This window comes from Pseudonaja textilis, chromosome 5 (assembly GCF_049901715.1).
Source record: "Pseudonaja textilis isolate UNSWEBS1 chromosome 5, rPseTex1.2, whole genome shotgun sequence".
NCBI classification, from domain to species: domain Eukaryota; kingdom Metazoa; phylum Chordata; class Lepidosauria; order Squamata; family Elapidae; genus Pseudonaja; species Pseudonaja textilis.
Genome location: NC_141994.1, coordinates 53,503,839 through 53,515,219, shown reverse-complemented (window position 1 = coordinate 53,515,219; position 11,381 = coordinate 53,503,839). Strand labels below are relative to the sequence as shown.

Below are 11,381 nucleotides of genomic sequence, written 5' to 3'. Positions count from 1 at the left end.
AATATATACAGAGAAAAAAAATCCTCAGTTGGCTGATACCTCTATTTATTATAAAGGACAATCTTTTATTTCAGATTTATTTATTCTTCAAAAATTCACTTTTGACCATTATTTTGATCATTTAACTTGTAACTTTGTTATGGGTATCAGTTAATGGACAGTCTTTCTTATTCATGAGAAAAATATAGAAATTGAATTGTCTTTTTAAAAAGAATACATATATTGCTTAATTTTAGATATTTTTATTAGAATGTGTTCTTGGTTGTGCTCTTGAGTGTTTTTTTAAAAATAAAATTATAAATACATTTATGCTTATGAACCTCTTTCAGATTTGCTCCCTTTTCAGGCATTTTTTTACAAGAAAATATGGTCACCCTGCCTGTATTACATCTAACCAAAATGCTAGGAAAAATGATATTTTCCTAGCATTTTCCTGAACCTCTGATGAACTCACCATCAGGCGGGTTCAAACAGCAAAAGCTCCGGGTACCTTAGAAAGCAGAGCATGGAACCTCCCCCCGCCCAGGCAAACCTCTTTTCACCTGGCCAGACGGGTTAGGAGGAGATGCTCCACACCATCCGAGACCACGAACCCACCTCAGCCTGCGCACTGCATCCTTCTGAGACTCGGGAGGCTTTAGGACCGCGAAGAAAGCGGCGAGACGGCTTGGGAAACCGTCGGGCGCGACCATATTCTCCAGTAGGGTGACTCGAATGGGTATTCCAAGGCGACCGTCTCGGAGGTGACGCGGGCCTTCTGCAGGTTGCACAGGCTTCCTCAGTAGTCTCCCCCCAAACTCAGTCGAATGGTAGCCTCCAAGCTAGGACTAGCTCCTAGCCAAATGAAGCGGCGCTTGCGAGCTTGCTGTCCAAGGCATCCTCCGGAGCAACAGCAGCAGCAGCAGCAGCAGCAGCGGAAGGAGGAGGGAGCTCTCGCCGCCGCCGCTGCTGCCGCCGCCGCCAGCATCGCGCCAGCCCAGTTTCCCCAAAGAAGCCGGCCGGTTGCCCCAGGCTTTGCCCCCGCGGTCGCGTGCTCGGGCTCCTGCGCCACGCAACTCTTGGGCAAGAAGAGCCTGCGGGGTGAGGGTCTCCCTCCTCCCCGCCACCTACCTACAGTATTCTCGCCGGGACAAAGCCATGAAGCAGGCGCTGCTGGAAGTAATGAGGATCAACCGGATTTGTCGGATGGTTTTGGTCACTTGCTTGGGATCCTTCGCCCTCGTCATCTTCTATTTCCAAAGTATGTTGCATCCAGGTAAGGACGGTCCTGCTCGGTCTTGCCGGCTTCCCCCGGGGACCCTTGAGTTGGACCCGAGGAGGGGAGGGGGGGTACAGCCGGTGTCGCCTTCCTCCTCCTCCTCCTCCTCCTCCCCGCGCTGGGGAGTTAAGCTGGGGCTGGCTAGGAGGGAGAAGGAACTTCAGTGGGTTGGCGTGGATGCGAAGGGCTGCCAGCCCCGGCGTCCTTAGCCCACGCAGGTGGAAGGCATCGGAAAGGACTGCGTGAAACGGAGACAGCAAGGTAGCGGGAGAGAGGAGCAGAGATGGAGGGAGGGAGGGAGACAAGCGGGAAAGCTGTGATCGGGACGGTCTCTCCTAGAAGGCTCCTCTGGTTGCGATCGAGTCCCGGGGGGAGAAGGAGGGCGGCCGGTAGCGGGTGGCTGCTTCTGCAAGAAGAAAGAAGGCGACGAGTCTCGGGATCCTCTCGGCGGCCGTGGCGGCGGGTCTTCGCCCTGCCGGCCGTGGAGCGGGTGGGGGGGATGGCTCATTCTCAGCTGCGGCGACAGCGACCGGGAGAGGATGGAGAAGGAGGACGGACGCGGAGGGCTCCTCTTAAGGCTGCTTTGGGTTTCTTTCCTGGGGTTGCGGCTGACACGGGGAGGCGAACAGCCGGCAGGATCGCACCTTGTTTGTTGTTTGGGTCGGGCTGGTGGGGGGAGCAAACCGTCTCTCCCGGTGGCTGGAAGGAATTGAATCGGGACGTTGGAATAAAGCCCCGATCGCCAAGCGCACTTGAAAGTCATTTCCCAACTAGCCGGCTGGAGGTACCTTCAAACGTTATTCTCGCTCATCCAAAAGGACTTTTCTTCGCGTTTCTGGTCCTGCGGCTCTTTTTGTTTTTGTTTTTCCTCGGATTTATAACTTAGCCCTACTTGCCAAGTTCTCGTGGCTCGAATTTAGGATGGGGTAAAAAAAGGTCTGGAGGAAAGTTGGCGCCATGAAATCCAGCCTGTTAACTCGGCCATGGGATTCCCCTCAAAAGTACTAACAAATCGCGATGACATCATACGTTCCTTATGCTGTTAAAAATGCCAGTGAATTTGCATGCTCCTTAAGGAAGCCACCCTCAAACTGCCGAGCACATGTATCATCGCATGGTGTGGGAATTCTTGACACAGTGATAACAAAAACATGTGGAACTCAGGTTTGTGTGAGTTGCGTGGTTTTTATAAAGAATTTTAATAAGGAAACCACACTCAAATCATGGATCACAGCTGTTTGCATGGAATCGGCAACAAAATCAGGGAACCAACAGTTTCTCATCCTGCAAAATGTGGATCTAAATTATGGATACCTGAGACCCACAGGAAGCTGTTGTCTTATCATACCCACCTGTCCAGAGGGCGCCTTAACTATTGGGGATCTGAGATGTGGTTCATCAAAGATTCTTATAATTTTACCTGGGGACCTTGTCATAACCATCATATTAAGCATAACAGATCCAATTATTTATGGTGCCAGCATGGGGCAAAATGTGGATGTCCTTAGATCTTACTGATTTGCACAGCAGTCAGTCTGCCGTCACAATCTTATATCCTAAGATTGTTTTTTGCCCTACTGTGGTGGAAGAACACGGAATTGAGCCACTGAGCCTCACTGCAGTTCACAATTTCTGGTGACATTTACATAAAGCCATACCATAACATTCCTCAGGGAACTGAGCCATAATTATTCTGGTGGATTCTAACATTGACATGTCCCAAACGTGCTTTTTCAAAAGGCAACTAGACTTTTTTTGTTTTTCCTTGAGGACATTTCACTTCTCATCCAAGAAGTTTCTTCGGTTCTGGCTAAATGGTAGAGAATGGAAAAATTTATATTCCTTGCAGTCATCTGGTCTTTAGCATTCTTTTTGAGATTCGTCGAGGCCATTTGGAGGTTTATCTGTGCCCTCAGGGTCACCTCAATAGTGCAAATGGGCGTGGAACCTTCTTGGAACTGCTGAAAGGACTGTCCCTTCATAAACCTTCACATGGCCTCAACAACTCTGAGAAAGAGTGCTAATGATCAGATGTCTGCAAGGAATATAAATCCTTCTATTCACCATTCAGTCAGAACCGATGAAGCTTCTTGGATGAGAAGTGAAAGTCTTCAAGGAAAAAACAAAGAAATTCCTTTTAAAAAACACCTTTGGGGCAATCATGACCTGGATGACTGTGAATCTCCATAGATATCTGATATTTACGGTTTCAAAATTTGTTTCTGAAGCATGGATTCTTGTACTTTCTATATGAGATTTACCAGAAACATAGCCCACATCCTTCTGCACAGAATTAGCCATCAGAATACTCATTCTGATTATTTTTGGCATTACCATAATGCGACCACCTTTCCCCAAAGTCTTGAATATGGATGCTCCTAAATTTTTACATGATATCTGTCTGAATCACCATGAAGCTATAAATCCCATTTCTTTCTCAAGAGACAAAAAGAACAAAATCACAACTTTTAATTCTTTTTTTTTCTAATGCATGCAAAATAGAATAGGTTTCTTTTTGAATTTCAGCTGATCTGATAATTTTTGGACCCTGTGGGAAGAAGATTCTGAGGTGCATATTCTTAAGAATTATCATAATTTTATATAAATGTTACATCAAAGCTAACTCATGGATCTGAGACATAAATCCTTATGAATCATAGAAATTGTGCTTCTCCCAAATATTTTCAAAAGACGCAAATTCATACAGTGTACTGAGAAGTTCAATGAATCAGTGCTTCATTATGCTACCACTGCACAACCAACCTAAATCTCAAACATGTAACTACATAAATCACTGATTTTTATGCACATCTATTATCACAGGTGAAATAAATAAGGAATAGTTCACTCTCCAAGTTTTGGTAGTTTGTATGTATCCACATTTCAAAATCTAAATGTGTTTGCCAGAGAAATAAAAAAAGAACCACTGTCAAATCTAGGACCAGTGCATTAAAAAATGAATCCTATGTTCCATGGCACTATAGTGGTTGATACACATGGATCCAGGGCATCACATGAGACCTTTTGGATATGTGCAGAGGATTATTTCAAAGTGACATTCAAAAAGAGGAACATACAGATTTTGACATAGAAAAACTTATTCATTTAATGATACACTAGGCCAACATGTCAGATATGCTGAATATGAGGAAAGATACATGTACATTCACATGATAGATTACCATAGATCCCTTCAATACTATTTGAAATCAGATATTGCTTTCTCAAGCATGCATGAGATTTAAAATGTACTGTAGATGCATATTGGATGGGATGGATGGATGGATGGCTATCAGCATTACAACATGAGATGCAACTATCACATATTGATTCTTGAGCATCCAATACTTGACATCTCAATTTGCCTTTGGCCATAATCTGTCGAGTTCCAAGGACATGATTCTGTCCATCACTTGATCCATTGCCTTCCTCTTCTACTTCTCTCAATTTTGCCAAACACAGTCATTTTTCTTGACTATCACTCACTTAAATCGGGATACATGAATTTATGCTTGCTCATCATCATCTCAAGGAAATAGCCAGTCTTTATTTGTCCGGCTTTGTTGGCTTATCTTGCAATCTCCCGATACTATTACTAACCATATCCAAATGCCTAATTTGAAACCATTTATCTTCTTTCTTCTTTTCTCAGTACCTGGTTTTCTGAGCTGGGTATACCAGCTTAGAAAAAAAAATGCAGTTTTCATGCAATCTCTTATTTCTTCTCATAGATTCCCATAGATTTCAGATTCTCTTTTACATATTATAACTGGAATGTTCTGAATTTCTTACTTATATTGATCTTACATTCTGACTTGAGGTTCAAGTCAAGTCAAGACTTGCTGGTTCAGCTGTTTCTTTCATTTTCTAAACTTGACCCATATATATGACCTTAATAATCCATGATCTGCTCTGTAATTTACACTTGGATTATCTGGATGAGTGAATTACATGTACTCTATACTTACTATTAGGAAGTGATTCAGATGTTCTGTATTGGAAGTGCCCATATATTTAGAGCCTGGTTTATGTTGCTTGAAGCAACTAAATAAATGTAAAATGTAAACAGATGATTTAGGACCTGTCTTCCTCCCCCTTTATTCTCCCACCTTATCCTAATTTAAAACCTATATCCATTGACACTCAGTGAATCTGATGAAGTGAGATGTAATTCACAAAATAGTATGCCTTTTAATAAAAATTAAACAAAAAGTTCCACCAGACTCCTCCTGATTTTTGGCTACCTTAGAAAACAGTTTTCTCCCATTTGTATACCACTGAATCTGCAGCAACTGGCAGTGGTTGTCAAAATGCATATCATATCATGTTAACTCTTATTTAGTGGTTAACTTCACTTGGGGTGAAATTCTCAAATTCTTACATCTCACTTCAAGTGTTCTTGCTTTACATATTGTGATTGTTAGTAACTGTAACATCCAACTTCCTCACTTCTTTGTTTTGGCCGTGTTATCACTTCTTCATGAGACCGGGACATACTTTCTCCCAGTAATTAGAGTGGTGCTTAATATAATCCTAACATTGGGTCTTCAGCTACAGTAATGTTACCAGTTTAACACTTCAAGATGATGTAGTATAATGGAAAACAAACAACCAAGGCAGGGGTGTTAAACTCATGTTGTCACGGCAGTGTCACGTGATGAATTGAGACTTCCCCCCTTTCTCTAAACCGGGCGTGGGCATGGCCAGTGCATGATACATCCGGCCCGTGGGCTGGGAGTTTGGCAGCCCTTTACTAAGGACTAACAGAAGTAATCAGTAGTTATCTCAATGACTGCACTGTGTATTTCTTATCTGGTATATTTTGTCACCATGCTGGTATCCAAAAGATGCTACTTCATCGCATAAAGATCCTACCCATCACATAATTTTTTTCGTTCAGATCTTATAACCTATTTATGTACTCAAAATTTTCTCCACTTTTTGACTTGCTATTTTGAGACAACTCTCACTGAATCCACCTCTCTTGCAGTATGTTTGTCACATTGCAAGCCCAAGTAACAACTCCATGATTACGTTGACTAATCAAATGGAGGGGATTTCTTCAGCAGTTTATCTCTTTCTCATTAGCGAAAGATTAGGCAGTTGGGTGTCATGGTAGTTGTCCCACAATGTTTAAATGATGGATTACCTGGAAGAATGCTATCTTTGCTCTGCTTGGTATAAATTGGTAGCTTTAGGGAATAGTTTTTGTTTCAAGTAGTTTGTGCCTAAAGCAATTCAGTCATCTAATATTTTAAAAGACCAACACATTTCTTTTTCCCAGTTGGGCTGGGTAATCCTAGAGAAATGGCAGACAGAACACAGCATGCTGTTGCTGACCATTTATCAACCTCTAATTCTAGATTATTTTTCTTTAAATTAAAACCAGAGTGAGAGCCAAAAGAGAGATAATGTTAAATATAGAGTAGCAGTATCCACTTCCTTACGTGAACATTTCATTTGGCAAAGAAAAATCACTGCAATCAAAACATGCAGTGAAATTTATTCTTTTCTTTCTCCCATAGAGTCTGAATGAAAACGTTTATGATTAAAATTACTGCAGAAGGAGTGCTCCCCATTGCAACAATGCAAGCTTTCTCTTTAGAAGAAGCCAATTGTGATTCTGGGCTTAGATAGTTGAAAACATGTTATAAATACGAAAGAGATCAACACCCAGTCTTTAGGTACTATTGTTTAGGAATCTTAAGCCCTAAAAAAGGTGTGATGAAGCACTTGAACAGTTGGTTTAAATGAGAAATGAAATGAAAAAGATTCTAGGAAGAAGTAACTAACAGCTGATAGATTAGAAAGCAATCTACATTCCCTAATTCCAGTGCCAGCATAACTGCGAACTACAGGTAATCCTAAATTTACAACCGTTCATTTAATGATGTTCACAGTTACAAAGGCACTGAAAAAAGTGACTTATGACCATTTTTCACACTTAAGACCATTGCAGCATCCCCATGGTCACGTGATCAAAATTTGGACGCTTGGCAACTGATTCATATTTATGATGGTTGCAGTCCCGTGATCACCTTTTGCAACCTTCTGACAAGCAAAGTCAGTGGAGAAGCCAGATTCACTTAACAACCAGGTTAATAACTTAACAGCTGCAGAGATTCACTGTGGCAAGAAAAGTCATAAAATGGGACAAAATCCACTTACAAATGTCTCACTTAGCAAAATCCAGTTCAGATAATGGAGCTGCAGCTGTATTAAGTGACTAACTTTGTCATACAAATTGTCATTGGAGGACTATGGGAGGAAAAAAATCTAGTCTCCAGACAATTGTTACCTATTTGTATAAGAGTGCACTTTAAAACTCTTTAAACTCTTACTTTTTAATACTCCTAATTCTCAAGACATCAACCTGATTCACACAAAATGCTAAACTTTTGTTTTGTTTAAAAATAGTTTATTAAATAAACTCAGCTGTGTTTATGTAACACACTAAACCATTAATTATAATTTATTACTATACTGGCCAGTTTATGCAGTATGCTAAAGTGGTTTATTTGGTTTTGGCTTTGTTTTTATTTGGTTTTGGCTTAGTTTATTGTATGAGCCCAATTACTGTATTTAATCTGAGCCATGTAACAGCAGATGCTAAAAGTTGAGGACTGTTATTAATTCCAAGGCTCTTGCAGTCATTCCCATAAGTTGGAAGGCGGTGATGTGCTACTTTCAGATGTGATGGAGGATATTATTCTATGACCATCATTAAAATAAGTTTCATAGGGAATCCCAGAGAAATATCCAAATGCCGTGGAATATGAAATATTTAGTCCTTTCTCTGAGGAATTAAGTAATCTTCATTCTATTCTTGCAATTAAAAAAATTGCAGTGTTCATAAAAACAAAGCCAACCAACCAACCAACCAATTCTTGGAAATATAAATTTGTGTATTAGTATATACATGGTGGAACTAATATGCTAGGTTCTTGCTGGCTATGTTCACATGACCTGCAGATCACAATGAACTAAGTTTGCTAAAGGGCCATGTCACACGGAAGAGAGTGGAATGGACTTGTACAATATGCTAAGCTAAAATTAAGACTTGTAAACAAAACAAATCTTGAACATAAGACTGTGAAAACTCCTACAGGGTAACAAAGTGATAGAGAATTCACTTGCTATTATCTAATAGCCATCCATATTTTTTGCAGCCTAGATCTAGATCTGTGCATTACTGGGAACAGAACCACCCTGTTTCACTGTTGCAAGTAATTAGTGAATTAAATAAAATTATATTTTCTAGCCAGCTCTGATAATTCTTCGCTAAACATACATAAGTGAACAAGAACTGCATGCCTTTATCTCAGTCAGCGTAGTCTGACCTTGTAAAAGAAGGCAGTTTAACCTGAGGGTGTGATCCAATTTCCCCAGAGTTTAAAGAGAAAAAGCAAAGAGCTTTGGCTGAAGCAGCTGCTGGGAGAATCAATTGCAATCAAATAATACAAGTCTGACTTGGTGAATTGAACCTTTGCCCAACATTAAAAGGAACATGGAAATGCAACTCCATGACTGGAGTTGGCTTCTGAATTAAAGCAAATTGCATCTAATGGGAAGAGGCTCTTGGTTAAAAGCAGTTGTTTGAAAACAGCAAGCCTGTGGAAGATAATCATGTAAGGTTTCTTTCACTTCCTTCTGTTTTGCCACAAAATTAAAGGAGGGTTGGATGTAGAATGACATGTCTTGTCTTGGTTCACCTCCCTCTCCCCGAAAGAGCCTCCTGTCTTAAATGGTTGCGGTGGCCTTACACGTTTTGGGTACTGGCTCTTAATGAATGAATCACACAGCCTTTGCAATGAACTGAGTACACCTCCAATGGTTCCAGGAGGAAAATGATTTTCTGCAAATAGAGCAAGTTCTGTGTTCTGTCCTTAAGGAGAAAACTGTTTTTTTTTAATCCATTGCTGGATAGACTGCCCACAAACATTTCATTAGTTGGTAAATATATCCATAAAACCATCAAATGCAATTTTTTTTTAAAAAAATAGAGAGATGCATACATACACATAGCTAGGGAAAATTTTTTGAGGGGTGACATGCTTTTCTTCAAAGTAGAAAGACATCTTCTAACCGAAGGGCTTAAACTCTGACTTAAAGATCAGGGGGAATAAAGATTTTGAATTATGATTGGTAGTAAGTATCTGGACGGCAGATGGTTAAAACTTTCCTTGTTATGGTCTTGTCTTTCTGTTTAGGGATTGCATTTCTGCAGGTACTTTTCCTCTTTTTTCCTCTTCTTTCACAACTATATTTGTTCTCTACCTGAGGTGAGTTAGTGATAAGCTGTATAAGTGGCTGCTCTAATGAAGACAGCATGATCCCTGAAGCTCTGTACTTTCAACCACAAATTATAGCTAATTCTTCTACCTTCAAATGTGTCAGAATAAAAAAAAGTATCTGTGGATCTGGTTCTCTTATATATGCCTTATTGTCAAACCAGTTTTCTGGATCTGCTCTAGAGTGATGAATAAAAGTTTCCCTTGTCTAGTCTTGTCTGATTCTTAGGAGGTAGTGTTCAGCTCCATTTCTTAGCCGAGGATGCCAGCGTTGTCTGAAGACACTTCTTGTGATGACACGGGGCGTGGCACAAAGACAACACAGTCAAATAATAAAGAACAGTCCCTTTGTTATCTCCAACTTTGCCACCAAAGTCCAGGTTACCTTCGGGCTGGAGAAAAACTCTCCCAGGAACAGCCTTTGACTGTAGAAAATTCAGTCCAAAACAAGGTACACACAAACTGTAACTTAAAATCTTAAAACTGAAGTAATTAGTTTGGCAGGGCAGGAGCAAGAATTTCAGACTTGAAAGCACAGTAAACCTCACACAGTTGGGAAGATGCCAGGAACACAGATAAGCCTCACTTTTGGTCCCATCAGCTTGTTGCATGAAGCTTGCCTTTTTTATACACTGCTCCTAGCTGCAGCTAATGAAGGGAATCAGGGCCCTTTCCTCCCCCGTTAACCACGCAACCCATGTTGCTCTCTTCTCCTTTCCTTCCTGCATGCTCTAGGATGATGAGGGGTGGGCCTGGGTCTTCCTCTGAATTCCCTCTCCCTTGTTCCACCTCTTCCCTGCTCTGCCCAGCTGGACTTTGCCATCCCCTAGTTTCAGCCAACGGAGCCACACTCCCACTCCCTGTCAGCTGTTTGGCTTCCTCCTCCGAGTCAGATGCCGACAGGTGCATGACACTTTTGTAGTCATGTGGCCATCGTAACTTTTGCCAAGGTTCATGGAATGCTGCTACCTTCCCACCTAAGTGGTACCTATTTATCTACTTGCATTTGCATGCTTTCGAGCTGCTAGGTTAGCAGGAGCTGGGGCAATTAACGGGAGCTGACCCCGTCACACAGTGTTTGGGTCTCAAACCCAAGCTGTCAGCTTTCCAGTTGACAAATGCAGTGTCTTTAACTGCTGAGCCATCGCGCCCCATCAAGAGCTGACAAATAATGTTGCCAATGCCAAAAGTTGACAGGTATTTCAGGTTATTCAGTAGAATTGCATTAATTGAGATGCTGCATTAAGCTAAGAAATATGTAACTGGACCATTTGTTTTTGCATCTGATTTTGTTCTGGGCAGCCAAATAGCCTGTTTTACACGAGCATGGCTGAACTAGTATAAGGAAAAAGGCCGTGGATTTTAAGCAGGGTGACCACAACTGTGAACGTTTTCATTGGTGAATGTTAACCAGGGTTTGGGTTTGATTCATGGGAATAACTTTTCTGAATCTGTGGATCATTTGTAACATAATTGGCAATATTGTGTTCATGTAACACTGATTCAGCTTGCAGTCGAATGGTGGTAGATATTATTGAATATATTTTTTGTGTTATAAGGTATTATAAAATACAAAATACTAAAGCAAATAAGAAGACAGTGAGGGGGAAGGGAAAAGGGGAATAACTTAATAAAAACCCATAACTTAATAAAAATGGAACTCGAGAATATGTTTTGTGTATGTCCTTGATCCCAATGAATACTGTATATCTATTTTCTGAACAGACCTGTTCAGGGTCAGTTTTTCAGGACTGAAGCAAATTAATATTACAACCTCTATTATGTCACTACACTACATCCCCTTAATTTCACATAAGTTTCTATCGGCTTTT

General features: G+C 41.1%; 1 protein-coding gene across 2 annotated transcripts in view; it reads left to right on the top strand.

The window, feature by feature from the left end:
• The first annotated feature begins 720 nt into the window (after nt 1-720).
• CHST11 (carbohydrate sulfotransferase 11) overlaps nt 721-11,381 on the top strand; it is a 173,840-nt gene continuing 163,179 nt past the window's right edge. The window contains exon 1 of one of the 2 annotated variants that reach the window (XM_087934886.1): nt 721-1,255. In XM_087934886.1, the coding sequence (XP_087791012.1) occupies nt 1,138-1,255 (118 nt within the window). In that variant the 5' untranslated portion in view covers nt 721-1,137. The remainder of the gene's footprint in view (nt 1,256-11,381) is intronic. The other variant, XM_026726750.2, reaches the window with a different exon arrangement.